The sequence below is a fragment of the Crassostrea angulata genome, chromosome 1 (genome assembly GCF_025612915.1).
Source record: "Crassostrea angulata isolate pt1a10 chromosome 1, ASM2561291v2, whole genome shotgun sequence".
In the NCBI taxonomy this organism is placed as follows: Eukaryota; Metazoa; Mollusca; class Bivalvia; order Ostreida; family Ostreidae; genus Magallana; species Magallana angulata.
Window position 1 is genome coordinate 34,074,716 of NC_069111.1, and position 27,165 is coordinate 34,101,880.

General features: G+C 34.6%; 1 protein-coding gene across 4 annotated transcripts; it reads left to right on the forward strand.

Annotated features, from left to right (window-relative positions):
- The first annotated feature begins 621 nt into the window (after nucleotides 1–621).
- On the forward strand, nucleotides 622–26,448 carry LOC128190500 (paired box protein Pax-6-like). Of its 4 annotated transcripts, none has more exons than XM_052862577.1 (12): nucleotides 622–1,254; nucleotides 6,144–6,280; nucleotides 8,078–8,155; nucleotides 15,186–15,532; nucleotides 18,218–18,265; nucleotides 18,500–18,710; nucleotides 24,049–24,192; nucleotides 24,321–24,403; nucleotides 24,528–24,697; nucleotides 24,811–24,917; nucleotides 25,068–25,190; nucleotides 25,416–26,448. In XM_052862577.1, exons 2-12 carry the CDS (start codon nucleotides 6,241–6,243, stop codon nucleotides 25,529–25,531), a joined length of 1,467 nt encoding a protein of 488 aa, XP_052718537.1. In that variant the 5' UTR covers nucleotides 622–1,254; nucleotides 6,144–6,240; the 3' UTR covers nucleotides 25,532–26,448. The 4 variants fall into 4 exon arrangements, with proteins under 4 accessions (XP_052718537.1, XP_052718559.1, XP_052718544.1 ...); XM_052862584.1 differs by lacking the exon at nucleotides 622–1,254 and adding an exon at nucleotides 5,575–5,958; XM_052862599.1 differs by lacking the exon at nucleotides 622–1,254 and having other exon boundaries at nucleotides 5,574–6,280; nucleotides 25,068–25,219.
- The last annotated feature ends 717 nt before the right edge of the window (nucleotides 26,449–27,165 follow it).

Consider the following 27,165-nt stretch of genomic DNA (forward strand, 5'->3'; position numbering starts at 1 on the left):
AGTAGGGGATTTAGCCTCCTGGTCATTGTAATAAGGTGCGATAACTCCTTAAGAGGATAGAGTTATGGCCCCTTGATATTGACTTTACCACCTTGCTTCATATTACGTAGGGATAAACAATGTTGAGCAATTCAAGCAGATGTGAAGCGTTTTGTTTAATCTTGATTATATAGAATATATTTTGTATTTTTAACGTTTAGAGTAATTCAACTATAAATACGAAAATTGAATTAATAATTATGAGAATAAACTTTACCTAACAGGTTAAAAAATTCCATCAGAAATACTCATATTATTAATATATATATCAATTTTTAATCAAATAACGAAATAAAAATTGGCGGACAAAATTAAGATTTATAGATAAGATTTTACTTGCATTACGGAGCTTTAAAATGTTGTCCAAAATTAATAAAATAATGTACATAACTTACAACACTTGTAAAAATCACTTAATATCGCTATATGAAATCCGATCTTCTCATTCACTACCCATGGCCTTAACTTCGTCGTTCATTGGTTGAAATTATGACAGCTCTCGAATCAATATGGTATCCCGCAATGAATGATTATTTTCTTTTTCAAGAAAACAGATTTATTGTAGCTTTAAAAAAAAGAGGGAGTATATCAATATATCTGGCTGTAAATTTAAAGCAATCGAAACTTCTTTTCAGCTATCTTTGAAATGCCTATGCACAGCAAACCAGAACTAGCCATTAATCCATATTATTCTGCGGTTTAAAATACAGGCTCCGCCCATAGACTGGGTATTTGCTGAGCATGTAGAACTTCGTGGTTTAAAGGAGAGACTTTTTTCCAGAGGTGCAAGTTTTTAATCAGGCGTTTATAATAGACAAAATAGTGGAAACGCAATCCTTCTGGAAAATTTGGGCATGGTCATCTTCAGAACTGTCTGTTTTTTGCGCAGAAGATTTCCTTTAACTTGCTCTCTTGTTATTGCCGGACAGTGGGAAATTGTTGTTTCAGTGAAATTGGCCAAGTTTATATAATAATTAGATAAACATTTCTTGATTTTCCGGACGAGGGCTCTGCTCTGACATTCAGATTACGGGTTGATACGTCAGGATAGACCGCACGTGCGAAGTTGTCCGTGCCAATTGCATCAGTGCAGCGGACTGTTCACAGAAAATCCAATCACAACGGATATCCGAATTTCTTCGCTGCATTGGTCATCTGGGCTACTCACTTGGAAAAACATAAATACAAGCACGGTGCTAGCCAAATCATTAACAGGTATGTCTTAATTGTGTTTATGTTACAAATTAGGACACATGCAGACCTACTAGAGGTAACCATTTACCGAGACAAATAGAAGCCGGACCCAGAATTTGCATAAATTTCTAATTAATATTCCTCTCTGATGTTGGTACGCCAGGTGCGTCTATAATGAATCAGTCTCCTAAATATGTACCTACCGCTTTCACCACGATATTTTTTTAGAAGTGAAATGCTGACCACACAGTATATGAATACACAGTTTGATTGTGGGACAACAACAGTTGTGCCCACACATGAATTAATTATTTAGTAACGATTTGTTTACAGCAGGGTCGTATACATGAATTTAAAACTTACTCACTGATTATAGCTTGAAATATCGAATATATCCCATACGTCTTGCGATTTAAGCAAACCTTCTTTTTTATATTTCTTTGGAAAAAAGAAGAATACTATTTTTGTCGAGATCTGTTTCAGAGAAGTTCAGTTTTTAGAAAAATTCTCTAGAAAATTCGTTTCTATATTCATTGTGCATGTCTGCTTCGTAAAGTGTAAAATTATTAAAAAACAAAATCAAACACTTTATAATTCACAGTTTATCATCTTTTCCCGCATTAAATAATTAAAAACACAATTTTAACAACGACAAAAAACTTGGAATTCCCACCGTCTCATCTTAAAATTATTCATAATAATCCAATGAATAATGAATTAATTGACAAAAATATATAACGTTGTTCAGTTGTAAACATTTCATTGAAAAAAAAAATCAGAAATTTACGTAGAATGTATTTCAATAACAAAAGTTAAATAAATATGTAATTGTGATTTTTAAACTTCATGTCCATTTTTCTAAATTATTCACCCTAAAACAAAATTTGCTTACTAAAAAGATTATATGAAAATAATAAAAATTCTAATTCAAACGCCAGTAAATTAAATACAAATATAGGTCTGACGTATTTGACGAAAAATCAGAATTATTTAGAAAACAATGGTAATCTAGTTGCACAAATACGTGCATATCTATAGGCAAATGAATATTCATGAATTTAGATTGTTTTCGTGTGATAAGTTTAAATTATCAAGTTCCTTACAATATTTCTTTAAGTGTTATATGTTCATGTTTAAGTATCAATAATTGGTTAAGTCGTGTAAAATTTGAAAATAAATGTTTAATAATTACATTCACGTTTGATTTTTAAAAATAAAAATCATTCCCCAGATGAATTGGACTTGTATTATTATATAACTAACTCTTACGGTACTACCATTTGAAATAAATATCATTTAAAAATAATCAGCCCAACAGGGCAGAAAATAGCGACAAATCAAGCTGAAGCGAATATTAAGTATAAAGAAAATCTGTTGAGATCTATATCGAAATCTCACCAGGCAATACACATCATCCAGAGCCCCTTATCTGATGACCAGGGCTACCCTCGGGAAGTCCTGGGTTGCATTCGTGAGGGTTAATCCGAGTGACTTGGGCACAGGTAAAAGTGTATGAGATTTGCCAGGCATGAAATCGACAAATGTCCAGTAATAAAGATCTGATCAGACGGTGATAATGATGGACTAGCTCTTTAGGCGGATTAAACTCTTCTTCTTAGGTTGTGAAGTGTCGTTTAAGTCTGTAAACAATGAGTACTTAAATAAAAGTCGGAACTTCATGATCAACACAATATTTCTCTAACTTCTATTTAAATTTATCTTATTATCGGGTAAATTTGATTCTAAATTAATTATAGAGTTAATAGAGAAAAATGACACCGATATTTTGAAGTAAAAAATGACAAAATTAATATTTCACTGGTATATTACTAAAAGATTGCTCCAGTATGACATATATACCAAGTTCGTGTATTGGAGTTTATAATGAATATTTTTTCGTTCCGTCAAAAAAGATATTATTTTCAATGCTTAACCCTCTCATCATAAGCAAAATATAGTTTATGATTTTAATCGAGTTTTATTTATCGTCAAATGATGTCCATTCCTTGTATATTTGGGATGTAATAAGAGATAATGAACACACCCGCGAGGTTTTCGAATATAACCTATATAAATGGCCCCGTCCTTTCACTTTTATTGCCTTCATTTTGCCACTATAACACAAATGATATACATTCTTATTTAAGGAATTACTTATTGGAGAGCGATATATCATCTGGGATAATCCGCTTAGAAGGGATTAAACCACTTGACGCGAAAATCTTCCCCTCAAATCTCTTTAGAATTTTAATGAAATTAACAACATGCGCTTAATCAATAGGTATTTGTGTGCCAGTGATTCTTTTTCCCTAATGGGTATTATATCAATTACCATGTAAATACAAATTAAGAGCCATGTCTCTCTATAAAAGTAATGAATCTATTGAATGGAAATACTGAAATCAATACGAATTTTACGACGAAAGTTGCGTCAATAAAACGAGAAAATTAGATGACAAAAAAGGAGAAAAGAGTCAAGACACGGCCATTCTTACGAGAGAGCTTGAGGGGGGCTTCTTAAATTAATCAACATTTTAAATTTGCCCTGCTTCCTGTGCATTGGAATGAAGACATGAGAGCTCGACAGTTGATATACATTGAATTCAAATCGACACAAAAACGAACTGCGTCCGAATAATAAAGAAAACTTCATCAAATGCTTCTGATGCCTCGGGCTCGGAATGTCAAAATCGCTTATCGCGGTTCTCTCTCAGTGGCTGCGGACAGACGTGTCAGCCACTTCCTCTTAAACAAACACACCACAATGGTACCCGTGTTTTTCTAATTAAGGCACACTTGGTCTTTTTGGCCGAACTTCGCTGGTACTGCATTGCTATGACTGGACGGATAGATACATATCTACAACTGACGTAATGACATTAGATCATGGCCGTCCGCAGGGCAAATGTAACCTTTAGTCGCGGCTGTTGTATCTTTTTTTCTTACATCGTGTCAAATCTCACGGGTTTCCGCGCGATCCTGCCAGATACTTATGTTAGCGATGATGTTATTGTTTACTTTGTAATAGATTATTAAACAAGATTTAAATGTTTAACTAATTTGACAATTATCAAACAACGCTAGGTTGTAGGTTCCAGAAAAACCGTACGTTTACGATTTGCGATATTATTAAAAAAAAGTTACTTACGTCTATGAAAATTTTACCGGAATTTAATACATGAATTCTATCATAATAATTTTGTTAATTTTGTTGGACACTTTGCTGAAATATATGATTTTGAATGAGCTCATACTTTGGCATCTTAACGTATGAACTTGGTTATAAGAAAACGAAAACTAGAATTTGAAATTTCTTCCGAGCATTGACTGAGGAGAGAAATCTTTCATAAATCACCATGTGTATACGGATTAGATAGGGGCTTATCTTGAAGTGCTTGTCTAATTGACAAAAAACTTACTGTGAACTAGTGTGGCATCTGTGGAGATTCGTGTAAAGAAATTCACTTTCTTTTTTCTATTTCGTACGCGCTATGTCCTTTGCCTCTATGCGTTATTTTTTTCCCTGATTGAGAAGGTAAAAGGACACAGGTTTTCATTCAAGAGAGAATTCACAGGATATCAATGAAACAGCAATTTATCTGTTGGGATATTTAAGTTATTTCGGTTTCATAACACACCTCTATATCTCCCTGCCAAAAGTAACATAAATCTGAAAGATAAACATAATTTGATTCGTTTGGTAAATAAACTTTAAGCCACTTGATATCTTGTAGTGGTTTTCAGATTGTTTCATAATATTTATGAGTGTAAGCGTTTTGAATGAGATTAATTATAACGCAAGAATTGATATTATACCCTTTGCGAACGGCTTGTAATTGTTCTCGTGTAGCGTTTTACGGGGTCACAAATGTGTTTGTTTCTCTCTATGTTCATTAAACATCTCAAATGCAATTTCATGCCAAGTTGCATCATGTGTAAACCATACCCGATTCATATACCGAAGTCAAGTAGTATTGACAGCGCCTTCATACGGAATATTGCTGCAATTCAACACCGTTCTAAGCATAGAAGTGAAGTTAAGATTACTATAGCAAGCCCCGAGATCTCGACAATGTCAGAAGTTTCCCGCTTGGTCTATTATATACAACCTTCAATAACAATTCACAATGTATAGAAAAAGTCCTGTGATTTATGATCGCTAACACGAAATGGCCTTTGAAACAAAACACGAAAAAGAAAATGTAGTTACTCATTGGAGCTTTTTGGTTCGGCCTTACTAAGTAAAAAACAGTTTGATTGACTGTTCCGCGCGGATGACAACTCGCTGGCCAATCACAAGGCTCGTCTCGCTGGGTGCTGTTCGGCCTTTAACTCGCTCGTTCAAAACCATTCACTCCCGTATTAAAATATCCAAATGAGGGCTTATTGGGATATACATATAAACTGACGGCCACCGTTCAACTGTATGATATGATTTGGGACGAGTGAAAAATCTTAGGGTGTCTACAAAGTTAAGGGTAATCGCAGTCACCGATGGTTAATTGGTGTATTTTATTGTGTAGCGGAACGCATAAACCGTTACGGACTTTTCAGAAAGGTTTGCAAAGAAGAACCAAGGTTGCGCATCCTCTCTGATGCATGTGCACAGGGACATTTTATTTCTTTCCGGACGCTGGGTCGGCCTAAACGCCTGATTAGACCCTGTGATTTAGGTTTTTCTCCAAGATTGGACCCTTCCACGTTTGTGCTCCAGTAACTCTGAAGGTGCAATCTACTTTACAGAAAGACAATTACATGGCCATTTTCCTCTGACCGAATAATTATTTAAAACTTCGCAGACCAAAAAGAAAAAAAAATATGTCAACAAACAATTCTCTTACGTAGGATTCACGTACAATTTGCCATATAGGATATATTTTGGAATTGAGGTTCATGCTATATAATTTCAGTTGAAGAAATTAAAGGAAATACAGAATCAAGAGTTGGATGTTTTCGGGTATTCTCGGAACTGTGGTGTTTCCGTGCCGAATGTGATAGCATTACCGTATGACATCCGCGTTAAAGGAAGAAACCATGCCGTCGAAAGGTTTGTAAAAAAATAATTATATTAATTGTAAACCTGTTTTTCTACCATTATACATAAATTATTTAATGCTAAAACTCTCAGATTATTTCGGAGTTCATTTTTTTCTCTGATATTAAAGGTATATGTATATTAATTTTATTATTACAGGTAATCTTATTTATACGAATCGTACACAAGTTGATACAATGTATTTATAAATATGTACTTGTATTGTTATATAAATGTAACACTGGTATTTTACAGTTCAAATATATCAAATCGAACCGGTGGATATCTGTAAAATTATTAATTATTATTAATTTCATTTTTAATCCAGTAATCCTAATCATAAATGTTTTTAAAATTAAGAACTTGGTAAAATATAAACATTAAATTTCTTGATTTAAGCATTGATGAAGAAAAAACTGTTTCAAAGCACATTGATAATTTCTTTAACAAATATCAAGACAAGACTTTAGTGAGCTGTAATCCCGTGAATCGGGAGATTGTCCTCTTTCTTTAATACGAGATGTCATGAAATTGTAATGAGCGCAGACAATCTGTGAATGGTAAACTTCATCTCAACACACACAGAATCACGACTATAAATTTGACCGATACAATCAGAGATGATCCGACAATTTGTTCTTGGTCTGCGGGACCCCTCTATCTCCTGTGTCTTTTAAGTCCAGTTCCTGAGAACAAATGCATTGGGCTGTCAGCTACGGGATTTCTTCGGTCGTAGTGTTTATTTCTTTTGCATTTTGATTATTTCTACTACTAAGGCCAATATAATTACACATAAAGCTGCAGACTTAGCCTCAATCCCGCTCTGTATCGCGGACTTAGTCCTCTAAACCGAATTTTATTTGATTCTTTGCTATCCTAATCCAAACAAGAGGTCTCTGGTCATTTTAGACCCTCGCCATCTTTTTCCATCCGTTTTATTTTATCTTCACACCTTGGATTATAGACTAGGCTAGGAATATACATGGGAGAACCGTGAAAGCTATCTAAGCATGTAAAATGGAGTTAATCACTCGAATTGATTTAATTATATCTAGTTAGCATAACCAATACTTATGGAAATCTGGAGAAACACAAGGAAAGTGCTCATCGCTTAACGATTACCACCATCAACCTACATCTATTACATGAGTAAAGCTCAGGGTCCTTGATGTCCATTAGGTATTTAACATCCAATGTAAACGGACAAAGCATTTTTGGACTTGACAGTCTGTCATCTGCGATGCTTTAAATTTTCTCGAGCAATGTACATGATAAAAAAAGGATAAGACAGCGAGCACCGCTTTCCTCCAAACATCCATGCCTTCATGTTTACCTCTGACACACAAGCGGAGTGTAGCAAAGGTTAAAAAATAAACGCAAGCTTGACATTGAGAAAAATGATAAAATGGACAGTACTTGTCAAATCGGGATTTCATAAACGTTTTCATGTTCCTAAGGACACCGCTTTTAATGACTTTCTCGTTTGTCTTTTCAAAGGAACACACTGTGTTGTAGATTTGTATATAATATTACATCTTCAATACGAAACGCTTAACTGCCGGAAATTTTCATGTTAATGCCTTTCAAATCTCGACAACTTAATTAATTAACTTTTCCAATTTCTTTGATATTTTTCTAATATATTTTTTATGCATAATCTGTAATTTGCACTTCAGATTTGATTGAAATTTGCTTGTTTAGGAAGAGGGGACAACTCCATTGAACTTAAGTTAGATTTAAACGAAGGAATTTAAATTCACTTCAATTCTTCAAAGAATTGTTTTGATGTGATGTTTGTGTCTTTGACAGACGACGACACCGCCAGTAATTCAGTAGGAAGCCCAGATGTTGACAGTCCAAATTCAAAGAAGTCAAGACAAAAAAGAGGTACACTTTACAAACCTTATTTCTCAGTCACTCATGATTTTAGCTTTTCGCTATTTCAATGAGACTTTATGTAAGAAATCTATAGGTCCTGATATTTTTCTAAAACCCATTTTAACTGCATTATAACATCATCTCGTCTCGCTTTCGTCCGTTCTCAATGCATTATTTGGAGCCTCGTTGGCTTCTAGTGGAGACAGGGTTCTAAGCATGTATGTGGAATACGATAGATAGACAAACACAATAATGATACAGGATAGACCATGGCACGGCCAGAATTCATTCCACTTGTGAAAGTGTATTATCACTCAATGCTCGCAACAATTTTTTCATAGTGTATTGATATTAATAAAAATGATAGAAATATCCAAAAACACTCTGTATGTTATTTAATCCATTTAAAAACTGCATCAGCAACATGTATTTCGAGCACTTTAAATCTTTATTTTATTTTTTTTCCTACACTGGTACATTAAATAAATAATAATAGATTGAAAAATGTACGTCTTAATATTTAGAATTTACAAAACGAAAGTCATCATTGTTTATGCGGTATATGAAAAAAAATTTGGTTCGGGTCTGTGAAAAATAATTTCTTAGCAGTTGGTACAAAAACTATATTTGAAATATATGTAATAAATGGTCTAAAAATGATATTTTTAACAAATAAAAAAAAATGCTTTCAAAAAATATTACATTTTTTCATCAAAATTTATAACTGAAAAAAATTCTTCCACAATTAGATCTAATGTATTCTAAAATGAGTAAACAAAATAGAAAATCTAACTGAGAGACGAGGAATTCCCGGTAATAATTTGTGTGAGTGAATGGTATTGATTGTTAGCTGTAATTACCAGGTTTATGTTTCTATTAGAAGGATTTCTTGTTCGTTAATGATTATACTGTCATTTAGAGAAAGCTCTGTAACGTTCTGATCAAGAAAAAGACTGGAAATTGTAAAGATTCGTGCTCAGAACAACAATCTATAAAACCTATTCTATTCATGAATTGAGTTTCTTAATACAAATTTTATTGGTAAGCCATTTAGTATATACTTCCGCTATTTTCTGCGAGCTGTATTTTTTCTTTTCGTTTATTTGTGGAATAAGAATAGAAAACTGAAAAATACAGTCACTTGGTCGTCTTCCTTCGTTCTCGGTTTGAAATTGAGTTTGAAAAGCGAAAAATCAACAATGAAAACGTTTGTTCGCGCCGCCATTTCTTTGATTTTCTCCAGGAGATTGCAATGAGCTTGTTTCCAGTTTCCCTAATTGTTTTGTTTACCCCAATTTCAATAGCGTTTCCTGAGCTGGAGATATTCTTGAGATCTTACTTGTTTAATCCCTCTCCAGGCTTTACATCATTCGATCTCTTGTTTTGGATAATGTGTTGAAATTGTTTTCCAATGCACATCTGTATTCACTCGTTGATCAAAGACCATTGTGTTCAGGGCTCCACTTTATGTTTCCAATTCAAAAATTCTACTGCTTAACGATGGAGGATGCAATTCTGATTTAAATCTCTCTTGGTGGTCATCAAAGCTCATATTGGTCTCTGATGTATCCTGATCCCCAGACGTTTGTTCCAACTTACATGGAAACGCATTACCCAACAGCTTATATGTTTTTTCGCATGTAGACAAAATAGACAAAGAAATATAATTTCAGCGTAAATTAAACGTGATTGAAAATACGGGTGGTCATTGAAATCAGTTAAGACAAGCACCGAAGTGATAAAGATTGAATGTCATCGTGTTCGTTAGACGCTTAGTGGATTTCGTTGAATTTCCCTTGCAGCAAAACTTGTCAGAGACGGAGATATCAATTGTGGGTGCTAGATTGGGTGGATTTGATTACCACTATCAGATTTCTTCCTATGAAAACCCAGAGCTGAGCCCATATATTAGAAACATTTCTGCATCAAATTGTGCGATTCATTGTTCAATTTCTGCATTTAAAACGAATGATCTCAACACATTGTTAAAATGGTTTTAAATTGTAACCCGTAAGTCAATCATAATTACAACTATTTGCGGCGTTGGAATGTTTGGCAGTGGTTATTGAAGAGAAACCGAGGAACGAACTTAGTAATCGTTGATTACTAAGCCCAAATAATGAAACAATATGTAGGTTACTTCAGATTTCTTGAAATGATGACCGAGTTTTCGGGGTGGGTAATATCATTGTTCCAGTGCCCCTTATTACGCATTGTGCGTGCCATTTAGATTTGATTGGTATGCATTGTAACTGCAATGGGAATGTGGGCTCGGACGGACTGAACAATGAACCACGGAAACTTGATCAGTGGGTAGAAGTTGCTATGCTTTCTTGCTTTCTTACGATCTTCACGTGACACGTTTCTAAGTGAGATATGGAGAGAACAAAGATAGTATAGCACAGTTGTCAGCATTTATAATCAAAATTGTTCTAGGTAAAAAAAAACAAAACCAGAGAGAATGGCACCCGTAGATAACAATAGCTCTGTTAGTCATGGACATGCATGCATGTTTAGGTATTCTGAATCATCAGTGTGTGAAACATCCGTTCTTCATTTCATTCATAACACTCTGGTGAAAAAATATCACAAGAATCTATGGGGGGGGGGGGGCAAGGCAAGTAGAATGCAGAAACTCATGCAATGAAAATTGAAAACAACAATGTAAAAACTATTATAATCTTTTAAAATCACACAGAGAGGTTCTTCGCAAATGTCAAGTTAGCAAACCTTTTTACTCCTTTGAAGTACTAGTATCTTTATAGTATTCTTTGTGTGATGAAATTACATTAGATATTCTTATTCAGATATTGAAGAGAAGATCATCTAAACGTCAAACGACATCCGTATAGGCCTATATTCATACAAAAAAGAAGGTTGGGCTCCTTTGGCATTTAAAAACTGTTGTTGCATTGGTCAAACCAAAACTGAGTAAAAACAGTTCTGATAATTAATGGTTAGGACTTAGCTTTCTATTTTAAACTTTTTAGTTTAAAAACAATTATAATATAATTATAATTTTGATTTCTATAAAAGGCTATTTTTTATCAACCTTTTGTACATTTTCTCTTACAAAGTCAACTACATTCAAGATCAAATCCTGAAATACTAGATGACCTGAAAAACAAATTTGTTTATAACAATTGTTTTAACAAAAAAAATTCAATAGATCACAGTGAATTATTAATAACGTCGTATAATTCGAACATGTCCAGCAATAAGCAATGTTGAAAGTAAATTTTCCCCAACAAGGCTTAATTAAGCTTTTTTGGTACAGGGTCCTGTATCCTTTCAATTGGGAACCTTTCATTGACAAATGGCTAATTTTTTGGAAAAAGTGTTTGACAAATATGAGTCACTGCAATTGCAAGTAAATAAAAAAACAAAGTTCTATACACAATTATTGATTTTCATATGCATATTTCATGTGTAATCATAAAATAAATGATATCATCATTTAACACTCAGATATTTTGATTCACATGTATAAAGATATCTTACTCAGCATGGTAACAAAATCAGCTTCCCATCTTTCATGTTTTTACCACAATTCAATGGCACCTCCCTTCGACACTGTTATTTTTGGATTTTTTTTTCGATCAGATTTGGGGGGAAACGCAGTCAAATTACCTTTTACAGGACCCGCATGCAAGGGATATTGAACCCTACAGTCAATTTTTACATATATTTTTATTCTATACATTACCAATTGTTATAACAATCACAAATCAATACATTGTTTTGAATAATAAAGAGCTGTAAAGAGCATTTTTTTTCCCACATTCGTTTACACTGAATATATGTACATGTACATATGCAAGATGGCTACTTGTAGACTAGTGCACCTGTGTGTCATCATTCTCCCGTTGCGGCAACTTAGTCTGTTTCCTTATTCTTATAATCCTCGCCATATATATTATGAGAGCCCAGACATTTCATTACATATTCAAAGCCATTAAATTTGAACCTCCTGCACGGCATTAAACACATCGAGAGATGATATAATGCTAGAAATCGCACCTTTTTCTTTACCTGAGTATAAATTCAAGCGACAACCATGTCACCAGTTTTACGCCCCAACACCAGCAGTGTTCAAAATAAAGTCATTCTAGCCCCTGATTTAGGATGGCAAGTTGCGCGGCTGAACGGAAACCATTTATTTCGTCCTGTCTTACCATATCCCGTCATCCCCCGCGGCAACGTCATACAGTAATGGCCGCGGTGACGGACCCTGGTCGGGGGTTAAGGGGTTATCACCACTGGTCCATTTCATCGCAACGGTGGTCCATCTCTCCGTGGTATGCCGTCTCTCACACTGTCTGCTTATCTAGGATTCATAATTCTCCGGCATTTATCCATTAACGTCGGGATTCTGCAACTTTTCCGATCGCTTAATTACACAGATTCAATGCAATGAGTCGTCGTCATATTTCCTTTGATTTAGATCAGAAAGTTTCTGCTATTCTCTTAATTACCCTTGATGTAAATTGAAGACACGGGTAATATACTTGTCAAATTCTTGGCTATGTCTTGAACATGACGTATGACTACATGTACTGAAAAGAAGGAAGATTTATTCCCTTTAACCTAATTGGATTAAAACAGTAATTTCGAAGAGATTGCATTGAAAGCAGTCATTAAGAGATTACCAATCGCACTGGTTTTTAATTGACTATGAAAAATAAAAGAGACCTATGATGCTCGAAGATTTTAGGTACTGAAGCACAAGTAAAAGACACCGTTATTTCTCTGTCGTACATGAATGAACATGTATACGTACATGTAAATGTACATTCTCGAAACCTATTGTCGTCTCTACTTGATCAAACCAATTGATGAGAAAAAATTTAATTACATTATCATGAGCAGAAACTTGTAATAAAAGTTATTTATAAAACAAGAACATTTCCAGGTAATTGTATGAAAATTACTGCTTTTGTAAAGTTAAGATATATAGCTCATTTAAAGAATGTAAAAGAAAAAAATGTGAACAAAAAAATAAATAAAAATGAAAACCTTTTGATATTCTAGGGAGCTTGTCACAAACAGTAAAATTTATGGTTAAAAGTGTTAAAACTGTGCACATTAAAATGACCAGATGACTAAAGCTATTAATTTTCTTTTTAATTAAAAATTTTCAAATGACATTTCTTTTGATATTTGGAAGGCGAAAGAATGAAAAATTTTCCGAACCATTAACTCCTGTTAAACCAAGCAAGATTCAGCGGGTTGACCTAAGCTATGAAAATAAACAGTGATAAAGCGACGACGTGTGAGAAGACAGGCTTGTTAGACTTTTGAGGGGATAAAACATGACGTGTATTGTTTTAACATGCCTCATAAATCTGGAACACTAAGGTTGCAGCACACAGACTTTTAAATGCTGCTCGTTCATACACCATCATTCTTGACAGTTAGTCTATTCTAGTTCTTAGCACTTTGCCATAAAACTCGTGTAAACTGTAAGAATTTTGACAGTTCAGACATGAATTCATAATTTTCTTTTTGTCTTGACAAATGTATGAAAGTTGTATTTTTGTGAAATAAAAACCAGCACGTGTGGCCATTCATTAAACACGAGAAAAAAAGAGTATCAAGAATATCACTTTTCACATTTTTTTAAATAAAATAATTCATTGTGAATAATTCCATGTGGTTGTAATACCCCTTTTCCTTCGAAATTATTTCATATCTTTGGATTTTTACTATGGCCAATTTAAGGGTAGGCGTTCACAGAACCCAGCGACCTTTGGTTAAAGGTCTCGCAAGATCTCGTAAAATTCGTAACCCTATAATTTACGGGATGGTTTCTTATATGAGAAAATATAATACAACTGGATAAATTTGAAGGGATTACAATTTTAAAAGGATAAACCTTTAACAATTATCTTATTATCTGTTTACAACAGACGTTGTTTAGTACAAAGCTTTATTATGTATGCCAAGTGACCTCTGGAGTTGAATGTTTGACTGCAAAGTTGTTTTGTTGAATTGTACGAAGATACCCAAAGTCAACTCTTTTCAACTGTTCCCATTTGCTAAGACATCGTTAAGATTTGGTTATCTATTTTTCGGGAGTATCCTCACACTTTGGCTCGTTCAAATTGTGGTGCACTGTTTCTGTGTAAACACCTGGCGCTACCCCAAAAATGATTCAAGCTACATATTTTAAAAAAAGAAATTGCACTCAATAGCTCAAGGGGTAGAGGCGTAAATAGCGTGTTAAGTACAGATTGCATTGTTTATGTTGTAATTTATACGCAAAAGTACAAGAGGGCGAAGATAAATAAAAATATGATTTTTTAAAACTGTTTTTTATTTTCACAATTTTCGTGACGCTCAACCACTCCTGTAAGGAAGTAGGGTGTAAATCTGATAGTTTTCACTTTAGCAACACACGAACTACCACACACAGTTTTTTTCCAAAATGTACATTATATACAACAAAATTTTAGATAAATATGAACCTTTATAAATATAAACAGTTAAATTCAATTAGAGTGTTAAATGTGTATAGTACGATTTAAGTTGCCATTCGAAATTTAGAATTTTCGGAGCGGCACTGAGCACGTTGAGACATATTGCTCTGTTTATTCTGTGAGACCGCACAAACAAAATACACAACGTTACACAAGTCAACAAAACAGCATTGTCACAAACCGGGATAATTCTTGGTAGTCAGGCAATGCTGGAAAAACAAAACGAAGGTGACACCATACTCTACTTTCCTTTTCTCTTTTTTACCCTTGATATTTTGACAACGAGCAAATATTGCATTTGGTATTCATAAACAGGCAGTAGAAATGTTTTGTTTAAAATTTAAAAGTAAAATCCAAAAATATTTAAATATGCTTTATATGATAAAAGTAATTCTTGAGAGATAAAAATGATATACAAATACCAGTTGTTGGTGTACCATCTTCTAGGAAAATGAAATAATAAAGATAAAAGCGATAGCAGAAAATGAAGTTTGTAATGAATAAATGTTTATTAAAAAGTATATTTTAGCGAATAACTCTTTTCTTTTCTGTTTTTGTAGGACACAGTGGGGTGAACCAATTGGGAGGGGTCTTTGTTAATGGTCGTCCCCTGCCCGACTCCACAAGACAAAGAATAGTTGAGCTTGCCCACAGTGGTGCTCGGCCATGTGACATTTCTCGCATCCTGCAAGTCTCCAATGGCTGTGTTAGCAAAATTCTTGGACGTTATTACGAAACGGGTTCCATCCGGCCCCGCGCCATTGGCGGAAGTAAGCCTCGGGTCGCTACGCCGGAAGTGGTTGGAAAGATTGCTCAATACAAGAGAGAGTGTCCCTCTATATTTGCATGGGAAATACGTGATAGGCTGCTATCAGAAGGCTGCTGCAATCAAGACAATATTCCAAGTGTAGGTATCTCTAACATCAACCACCATACCTGGTATCACTAATCCATTTCCCGTACTTGTACATGATTGTTTACCTCACATACACTTTTAATGTGACAAAGACCCAAATAATTGACCATTGATGAATATTCCTTCTGCATGTCCATGTCACAAACAAAATTGTACGAGATATAGAACAAAGAAACATAGAATTACGACCATCGGAAAGTTTTAAATTTGTTAGTACTAGTAATAAATTAGTGAGTCAAAACGGTGCTGATTTAATGAAAAGTCCCGGTTTTCATTTTGCGGAAGCATCACTCTTGCCTCTGAAATACTTTTAAAATCCTGCTGTAGAAAAAGAGTTAAACTTGAGTGAAATGAATACAAAGCCCATGTTTTGATTCTCCAGAGGGTTTAGGGCTGAGTCGGCGGGAGTATTTGGTTTGTTAAGGATTTTAGCGCGTATCCCGCTGTTTACCTAAATAGATGTCTGTTCGCAAACATTTGTTTTCTAAAGCCCATCTGGTTGCTTTCGATGTTTTCTAAATATCAAAGAAACGAACCTGATCGCTAGCTATTCCACTCAAAGAGGGGAGGATTAATGGATATTGTATTTAAAAGAAATCATCCTATTTTAAAATCAATTTATCAAACAGATACAGTATTTCAATAAGTAAAAATAAAAGACTTTTAAAACCGTTATGGCAATTCAAAATATATGGTAATATGCGTATTGCAACTGTAGTAGAATTTTTATAAATAGGAAAGTTGAAATTGCAAATATTGGAAAAAGATGTTATACGAAATTTTTATAGTAAAACTAATTCTAGCATGTTTCAGTAAATTTATCTTAAGTGCTAGCAATTTCAAAAGGCTATGGAATCGCTTTCAGTCGTTCTTGAATTTTTTAAACAAAATTAATCAAACTGAATTCTTAATTAAGCAGACAAGAGAAGGAATATTGAAAAAAAGACGCTTGATTAATCTGAACGATCATTTTCCTTTCTGTGTCACCAAATGCCTCTATTTCTGGGCACCTTAATGTAAAAATTGGAGTACCAAATCAAATCGAGCGTTAGTTCGAATAATGTTAATCTTTTTCCTACAAAATTGACATTTTCATATATTTCCAATATTCTATTCATTAACTTGTTAATATTCAGAGGAAAACTTAGAATTCTAAAGAAATCTCGTAAAGAAGCTACAGAAAATTCGTTCTCCGCCAATCAGCGCCCGCCTTCCTTTAAGTCTCGCGAGACATGGAACACTCGAGCAAGCTTGGGAACGTCTCCTGGTCTTTGAGCACCAGACAATACCTTGTTCAGAGTGCTTTAGGTCGAGTATCCACCCTTATTGCCGGTAATGACCATATGCCTCCATCATTTGCATCCCCCGGGTAATAGCAGGGGTTTTACAAGAGCTGCATTGAATCTCGTGCTATCCTGGGCATCGACTGGGATGAGGTCTCAACTTCTTCCTTAATGACACTGTAAATATTTTGAGTAAACACGGCGGCATTTTCCAACAATGGCTTTCGTTTGCTTTCTCGTCGAAAACATTAAGTCCACAAAAAGGCAAAATTGACTGTACTTGCTACAGAGAACTTCCTCTTTGGACAGCTTAATAACTTAAGTAAACATGTTTCTCACTTACTCCCATCATTAAAAGCCGATCACTATTTGATTTTTTTCAAGTCTATAAATGGTGAACGTCGAAAACGATTAGGCACAACGAACCGTAAAATTGTGTCATGTAATCTAATTTAATGCACTTTCTAGGAAGATATCCTGTTTGAAACTACTATACCTATCGATCGATTCTACTTACACACATATATATGTAAAATGTTTAACTTGCTCCCTCGAACGTTTCGCGATAATTATTTTTTTCACATCTGTCTTGATTTTAGGACCCCAAATTCAATCGCGTCTGCATGGTTGCACAAACTGTAGCAGTAATCACGGGCGTCATCTGATTTGCATTTTGATTTTGTGTTTCCGTCCGCAGATCTCTGAAAATCGGTCGTGAACCGTCGGAAAACATGGGTTGTGTTATGATCTCATAAGATTTCATAGAGTGTGCTCCCGTCGTGATAATGATTAATTACAGACCCATAATGGGGCGCATGTGCCACGGATTTCCATGGAAACTGGACCTATGTCCGTCTGGTCCTTCTTCTCCTCGCAGGTTTTTCATTATGAATTAAATAAAAAGATATTATCTCAGCAAAAATCCCCATTCCACCCTCTTTGTCCCTATATCAAAATTGTCACACTGTGAATTTTGTATACATGATTGTTTGAAGTTGTATACACCCACCATTTAAATTCATAATTTACAATATGTGATAATTATGGTTTTATGCTTCAGTAGACTTTCATGGTATACAATTTATATATTTTGTTTTACTTTGCAGTTTTACGTAGTTTGCTTGTATTAATATTGTCGTTCTTTTCTAACTGAAATACTGGAACACAATTCTCTTTTGCACTGAGCAACTGAAAGAAAAATTAAAGATAAAATTTATCTTTCACTAAAAATGTCAGACATGCAAATTTGCACAAAATTAAAAATTAAAAATACATTTACTGACAAGTTTTGAAAATAATGAAGGAATTTTTATTTTGGATGAAGGGATAAGCTTTTTTTATTTGAATATAATGGTCAGTGAGCCACATGTGAAATGTTGTTCCTGTATTTCAGATTTCCTCTGTCAACCTGGTGCTTCGAAATCTTGCGAAAGAAGACCAGGTGATTTTATAATTATTATCATTTTAAAATTTCAAAGTACACTTACATTATGTACATGTCTTAAATTAAAACAACAGTGATTCTGAATAAATTCAATGAATTGATTTTCGACCATCATGGAATTCATTTAAAAATGTTATGTCTTTAACTCCCGAGTTATTTTCCCCCCTGAAAGATGCATTTTTTTCTGTAGATCAATCTTTAATATGGATTTGTTTTTTCATGGTTTTATAGGTCTCTTCCATCAATCGAGTGTTACGAAATCTTGCCAGTGAAAACCAGAAAGTTATGGGGCAGGGTGCAATGTATGACAAACTGGGGCTACTGAATGGACAGAATTGGCCTCGAACTAACCCATGGTACGCCACCAATATGGGCGTGCCTGGTCTCCCTCCCTCAGCTTATACCCACCAACCAACCCCCACTCTCGGAATGGAGAAGAAAAGTAAGATTATTTGTTAATAAAATAAGTATCTATGTTGTACGTTTTTATATTCCTAGAACCAACAAGACCGTACAATGCATTACACAGATATAAAAAAAAGAAGAAACAATTACTGACAAAAATCTTCATTTGGCAAGATTTTTGTTTAAATAAATGAAAACCTGTACAGCGAAGATAAATGAAGTATAACCGTACAGGAGGGTGTTTTATCCAATTTATCAAAAGAACTTCTTTAAATATAAAAACATAATAAAAATATTTTCTGTCATATAAAATGTTTTATTCTAAAATGCTAGAGAAAAAAATGGAATGCACGTTATAAAAAAATGATATATAGACTATGAAAAAAAGCCAGCAAATACGAGAGCCTTTAATGCCCGACAGTAAAATAGAAAATTACAATGATGGGAAAATGTGAGAAAAATAAACCAACAAGGCAAAATGCATTTTTACAATCATAGTAAAAGCATGTGGACACATTAGGTGTCAAAATCAATGAGGATGGTGTAAAAACCATAACAGGGGCTCTGTATTAGCCTACGTTAGATTAAAACTCGCGCCGTCCATGCCGCTTTTCATTTTTCATATTCATACAGCCGCTCACATCGAATCAACAATATAGATGCGGTCAGGCGGATAAATTAATATTAATGTATCAAAGTGCAACGGCGAGTAAATCAACTTCAAAGAATAGAAGAGAAAGGGGGAGAATGTACAAATGCCGAGGTCCTACCGCTGAACTGAACGCGGCGCTTTATTTTAGCGGATTCAATTCTGAGCCCTTTCAAGAGAACCTTAATTGGATAATAGAAATCGGTGAAAGGAAGAATCACAAATGTTGTAGATTTTTAAAAACGGATAAAAATGGAACCGATAATCACCTCGCCGGACTGTGATTACTTGTAATTGGCTAAAAAGACGTCTTTTTACTGAAAAATCGAACATCTCTGATTGATATGCCCAAATGTCAAGAAAAAATGGGTATAAGATGTTTCTCGAGATTTTCGATTTCTTCTTTTTTATTTATTCATTAAAAAAATTTTAATGTCTTTTTTTTCTTTTCTTTACTTTTTTCCCCTAAAATTGAGTTGAATACAAATAAATATGGCAACACTTAGTCAGTTATGACGATTTTAGTTCATCATATTTATGCTACTTAGCCTATATACACAAAAAACAATCAACCTATAGCATGAAATAATTTTTTACAAATTAAAACATTTAAAGGCTATTTGATACAGAACTCTTTATAGAATTTGAAGAACCTGCACAGCTAAATATACATGTAGCTTAGGACAGGTTAGCCACAACAATTAACGAAACATATATAGCTTTAGCTTATTACTTTTCATAAAGAATTCATAAAAGTTGGTAGTTTTACGACAAAGATCCGTCACCTTAATCGCTATTATAGTAGCCAAGAAATTGGTGGGTCTAATCCGCTAGAAAATGGCTTTTCGCCGTATACGTTTGCCCGCCTTACGTGGAGGTTTCATTTGAGGGGGACATATAGAATCCTGTCGTCACTCAGTCTGGTGGCTTATTCAAAGATTAAAGCTAATCCTGTGAAAAAATAAATATTCTATACAAATCCTCTGATTTTAAATACCGCAAAGTTCTGGAGAACTGATGAGAAAGTCGGAGAGATTTTTTTTTCCTAAAAAAAAAAATCTACATTTCTTTTTTTTTTCTTCGGGGAAAAAAAGAATTCAGGTTTGACGTAAAATAAGAAGAAAAAAAAGTTACACCATATTTTTTCAAACAAACATCTCGATGATCAGGATGTGTGAAATAAGCGTGCGGTTGAATTGAATAAAAAAAATTGCAATAGTGTACAAGTATACTGCTGATTGACAAAGAAAACAGTGGTATGTCCCGCTAGCTAGAAAATAATATTTGTGTTTTCTTTGTAAATCAGACGACAAAATATTAGTTCTTCAATGAAAAAAGTTCGCCTTACTAGGCGCCAATGTTCTGGCCGCGGTAGTCGTGCGCATTAATTCCTGCGACTAGTGAACACTCGCGGTATCAAAGTCGGGCCCAAAATCCCTCCAAGATGTTTTGATTCTTTCCAAATGAAGCATTTTATTATAATTTTGAATGGAAGCTTAGGCCAAATACACAGACTAGGTGTCAAGTGCCTGGCGATTAGCTAGTCTGTGTGTAAGTTTAATTTGCTAAATGTTCTTAGCATTAGCCGATAAATATATAGAAAATCTTATCCTATTTTGAAACCGGATTTAGTAATTTGATACGACGGTGTACAAGGAAAAACAAGAGAGTTGACATCCCTGTTGATTTGTTATTATAATCTTCACAAAGTGAGTCTTCATGTGCTTACTCATTATACAAATCACTGATTCTATAACAATAGATAGTTATTTATTGAGTTATTTAGTAGGAGTTATTTAACATAATCCATGACAGTTCGACGTCAAAAAAATTCCAATGAAAATAAAAAGGATAAGATGAAAATAAATTTGAAACTGATGTTAATACTTCCTGTATGTACATGTAAATCTATCCTAATTCAAGGAAATTATAGATGTTGAAGTTCGTAAAATGGACATGTAGAGATTTTACCAGCGCTAGCGTTTAAAGAATGTAAGTCAAGAAGTGTAAGTCAGCGAGGATAATTTTGTTGACTTGATTTTACTTAAAGAGGGCTGGATGGACGTGTCCTTTTTTTTTATAAGGCCATATCAACCTCCTTCAGACGAGAGGCTCTGTATGAATTTATAATAAATATTCAAATTTTAACCCTTAAATATTAGAAATCAATTCTTTCTTTCCTAATAAATCATGTATGGACAAAATTATATGTAAATTTTAGGACAGGTCTGATCTGTAATTTGTTGTCCACCCAGCCTCCGTAAACAATATTTCATTATGAAAAACATAAATGATTTGGAAATCAGGCACTGCCTATATTTTTCAGGTACACATACAGGTACATATAAATCAATAGATAAGTTTCTTACTGATTAAAAGATAAATATAATATTCAAGATCAAAATACGACCAGCCTGTAAAAACAGTAGCACATGTTATGATTGGCAAAACCAGCCTCGGGGTGTTTTATCGAAATCAAAAAATCTTGAAGACCACTGATGATGTGTCACGTGATAGGGCCCTCTGTGGTCACGGTCTGTGTCGTCTGGGTCCACAAAGGAGTGCCCACCTCCGCGGTTGTGTAGTGCTGGCCCGAGGGGACTCAGCAGCTAACAGATTGCCAAAGAATTCTCATTATGATAACAATTTAGAAATAACAATATATCCGCGATATGAAAGCAGATATGACCCAGGTATCAGTATACAGGGGGTCAAGGGTTAGAGCGCAAGTCCGGGATAGAGACGGGCTCGAAAGTTCATTTTTTTTTCTTTCTTAGTTAAATATTACCATGATCAACGAGACAAATCATACAGAGTCTTAAGATATTTAAGGTAATCTTTCCTGTGAATGTTGTTGTAATTGCACTCACGTGCTTTTAATAAAACACGATTAGGCGAAGAGATTTAGAAATCGGCGAACAAAGAATTGAAAACATTTGCTCGCGTGTGCGGGTGGTGGATTCGATTTCATGAAAACTACAATTTCTCTGATATCGATAAAATTCTACAACCGGATAATTACGGATAATAATAGCAATCCACTACTCGTCAATACCAATATCGTGGTTGCGTCGACGCTTGCTAAGCCATTGTGATTCAGATTTGACTTTCACTGTTTTGGTGATCATTGGACGAGGTAGTTGAACAGTTGGTTGCTTCGAGAAATTTGTGAACCATCAACATTGCCTGCTTTATATTTAGAGGGTGAAATGAAAACCCCATTCACTGTAATTTTACGTATCGGACATTCAGTGCAAAAACGTAAAACTACACAACAAGGGTTTCGCTATGAAAAGAATTCCTTACTTAATATTAGAATACAACGTCAAGATTATTTGGTCGTAAGCTGAAAATGGATATATCAAATAAGAACAAAGTCTATTCTCATGTGTTATATAATTTAAAAAGAGAACTATATCACTAGTGCAAAATTGCCGAGATGACATATTTTATGTCATAAAAGATGAATGAAGAACATTCCTGTCATGCTATCGTTGGTTAGGCTGAAGAAGAAATTATGAAATGCAAGTCACGTTGCCATACCTGGGGTATCTGGTCCGCGAGATTTATAAATAGCCAAAATATTTTTATTGAATGTGAAACTACTCAACGGGCAAATGATGCTCTTGCGCAGCTGGAAATCGACTTCCGGAGTTGCACAGGAACCCAGGCGGTCAAAGAAAATATTCTTTGACTTTTGTGGTTTCCATACAAAGTTGAACAGATTAGTGGACAGCAATCGAATTTATTTGGCCCCCTTGAATCACCTCAATGGTCAATTATAAATTATTAATGGGAGTAACACCCTTTGATCTTATATAAAGAATTTCCTTTTCAGCATCAGATGAAAATATAATTTTGATTTCATTCGCATCTTCTTTGCTGGAAGCTTGGTGCGAGTGAAAGGCTATTTCTTACACAAAACAAAATCCCCATATTGTGTATAAAATAAATGGTTTATGGCGATATGAAATCAATCCCCAACAGGTAAAGGCTGATTATGAACCCTTTTGAATTTAACCTCGTAACAAAGCACAATGTTGGGACATAAAAAAGTAATCGGAAACCCGAGTGACATAAAAGAATGCTAGCCCCACGATCCAAATTTAGAGTTAATACGTCTAAATTACCCAGTCAGAGATCTGTCGGGTTATGCAACTGCAAATGGAAAACAAATGAGCACAATGCTGTGTAATTAATTTGATCACTTGTACCCATGTTAGGTCACGTGAACTGACAAAATAATATGGCCGCCTTGAACAAATGACAATGCAGATGCAACTACCGCCGTTTCGTGACGTCGGAGATTAGGTGATAAGAACAATGTCGATCTAATTATGGTATAATGTTGTGGCATAATGTAGTAGCATTTCTTTTTTTTTCTGTTTCTTAATTAGCTGCACTAGTAAAGAACTTGATTTTGGCAAACGCTCGTACATATATTATTGCAGGCTCATGTGTGTTCTCCGGTTGTTGCGTGTTAGGTCGGTTTGTTTATATAACAAGTAAATGCCCTGTATATTCATGTACTAAACATAATAGAAAAATTGCAAAATCAGATTAAAGAACAAACTAAGATTCAATTTTTAAGGGCTTGTTTATGGTTATCTAAGATTCCTGATCAGATAAGAAATCAACGTTGCGTGTTTGAGGTATTCGATTGACATTCTACATATTTTTGCCCTAAATGACTTATGAAGGAAACCATTTTTTTGTGTCGTTGCAGATAATGATGGCTCAGGTTCAGAAAGTAACCAAAGCGAGGGACAAAATAACGAAACAGACGAACAGCTAAGACTGCGTCTAAAACGAAAACTCCAACGCAATCGAACATCCTTCACTGCAGCTCAGATCGAGGCTCTGGAAAAAGGTATTATTTATTTAAAGATCGCAGTTACTTTCTATCATGAGTTTCATTTACCCATACACTTTGGTTTAACAATGTGGCAAACACAAACTAAATTATGTAATAATTAAACTTTGGTTTTTTTTTTTTAGAATTTGAGCGCACACATTATCCCGATGTTTTTGCGAGAGAGAGGCTGTCACAAAAAATTGATCTCCCCGAAGCCCGTATTCAGGTGAGAAGCTTGTTCCATATCGTGTTCCTATTGTCTTCTCATTGAAAACACGTTCTATATAACTAATTATTTGATGGGTAATTATTACATTATTGAAAACTTTAATTCTTGTTTCGCTTGGCAGGTATGGTTTTCTAACAGAAGAGCCAAATGGCGCCGAGAGGAAAAGTTACGGAACCAGAGGCGAGAAGTCGCCAATGGCGCCACCAGACTACCAATCAACGGAGGTTTTACAAACGGAATGTATCCGACCATCCATCAACAGATAGGCACAATGGCGGCCGACACTTACAGGTAATTAAAGTTGTATTTCGACTCCTAATAAAAGAAAAATTGAATCCGTTTAGTGATTAAGGGATGTGAATTAATGCAATGTTTTAACTGTGTATTTGCTTTTTCTTCTACAGCTCAATGCCGACCATGCCTTCATATACCTTGTCTAGCAATAACATTCAAGCTAACCCAGCCTGTTTACAGTCCAGTAACGCATCCTCATACTCGTGTATGATACCAGGTACGGTCACCATCCATTCCGTACACTGAACTGACCAAAACGTGATGGAATTCAATTAATTTTATCCCTTCACTCATTGTTGTTCCGAAGTTGTCTCTCTTTGAATGTAAAAAAAAACCATGTTATCTCAGTTTCTCGTTTCTTTCGTAGAATACGCACCACGAAGTTACGATCCATTATCTCTCAGTAATTACCCCCGTCCATCTTGTAACCCGGCAGCAGGCATGCAGAGTCACATGACCCACAACAACCATCCTTCAGCGGCCTCTACCGGTGAGCAGATCTATTTCTCCTCATACTAGGTGATTGTCTTTATGTGCCGAGTTTTTTAAGATTTTTTTTTTAAGTTTTCGTTTTATTTTTGAAAAGGTGAATAGATAATATACAGAGCATAATGTGAATACTATTTCTTCAAATTTATTTAGTAATCTATTGAATAAATAGAGAAAGCACAACAATAAAGAAGACTTTTATAACGAACTGTTTATGCCTTTATAGGCCTTATATCTCCTGGAGTGTCAGTCCCTATCCAAGTCCCTGGTGGAGGACCACAAGACATGGGTGGGCATCACATGGGAGCAATGGCGTCACAATACTGGCGGGGTCTACAATGACGTCACGTCTAGAGCAGCATAAAGAACGGTGTCTAAACACGTGGACAATTCAACCTGGCAACTGATGTTGATAGAATATCTGCTATATATGGCTTTATTAGCAAAAGGAAAAATGGCTTGGAACCGATTGCTTGTAGAAAACACGGGAGGGGAAAGCTATAGTATGTGGAGAAGGAACGCGATGATTCATAGTTGCCGCCATGTTTTCTGTGTAACGTTTTGCCAGTAATGCCAGTGCTCAGGAAATCCCCATACATTTAGTAACTAGTCAGTGCTCAATGTAACAGCCTAAACAAAACTATTCTGAAATCCGCACCTCAGCTACCGCACATCTATAACATATTCATCCGACATTCCTCCATATTCGTTGTTAATTTATCTCTTTTTTTTCTACGAATGCTGTTTATGTATTGTAATTGTTTGTATACTCCATGTAGCCTATAAGTGTACTTGTTTTATGAAAGAAAGAGAAAGTAGATTTTATGTTTGTCGTATAGTTTTATTTACTTATTTTTTATTTTGAGGTATGTTATTGCAAGAATCTTTTTGAATTTTTCTTGTTATTTATTAACGGTAACAAAAAGTAGTTCCAAATTGCTACCGACAAGTTTTCATTTCCTACCGCAATTATTATGTGTATTCTTACATAAACATTTAAAATTCTTTCTTGTTGTCTGGAAAGGTAATCGGTTCACTAAAATGTCCAAAATATATAACAATGCTGTTTAAAACAGATTCTTTAATTTTGTTATGTAAGAAAAATATGTTTGAGAGACTTGTTAAACGAGATTTTTAACCGGAATATACCTCGCTTATTTGCATATTAGTGTTCATTTGCAACGGAAAGGTTGCATCATACTTTCAGGCAAATGAATTTATTCTAATTAGCAATAAAAAGTTAATTTCAAACAATGCAACTGCATTCTTGTGTTTTTTGTTATAGCTGAAAAACTTTATGCATGAAAGCAACATAGGACCATTTTAACAAGGCCTTGGACTTTCAGTAGGATGTAACTATCTCTTCCTTGCGTCAAAACAAGTTAAAATGACGCTGGTTTCAAGCGAAATATACACCGATTGCGTAGTCTTCGCTTAAAAGCCAGCCAAAACTTGTTGATTTCAAAGAGCCATGACTGAGTGGCCAGCAATGAAATAGACAGGTGTACGTCATATCGCCGATTGACACAACTACCCAAAGTCCAAGCTCTTGTTAAAATTGTTCTAAAAGTTACTTGAAAAGGTTATCGATCCGGCTTTTGATACTAAATTTGATTGGGAGTTGCATCCTTTCCAATCTAATATTTAACTTTGATGCACAATATAAATCTAATTGTAAGATCATTATATTTCTTGATCATTTAGTTATTAAATATTTCAACCTAGTTGAAAGTTTTTTATGTATATTCCTTTTTCAATAATGTGATTAATGCTATGTATAAAAGCCCAGAAACTGAGCTATTGATAAATTTATTTTATAACACCATAAGCTTTTTGGCTGGTTTATTTTACGGGGGATGTTTTTGACTGCAATATTGAAATATCTTTGAAAGTTTGAATCATATAATTACACGCTTGTAAAATTCCTACCAAGGCAAAATGATATAGTATGGACACCAAAAGCATCAGGCAAAGCA

What these genes read in the sequence shown, in the direction of transcription:
- LOC128190500 (XM_052862577.1), top strand. Translation starts at nt 6,241, where the DNA reads ATGACATCCGCGTTAAAGGAAGAAACCATGCCGTCGAAAG. An exon ending in GAAGTCAAGACAAAAAAGAG is followed by an intron (nt 8,156 to 15,185) that starts GTACACTTTACA and finishes CTGTTTTTGTAG; the next exon opens with GACACAGTGGGGTGAACCAA. An exon ending in TCCCCGAAGCCCGTATTCAG is followed by an intron (nt 24,404 to 24,527) that starts GTGAGAAGCTTG and finishes TTCGCTTGGCAG; the next exon opens with GTATGGTTTTCTAACAGAAG.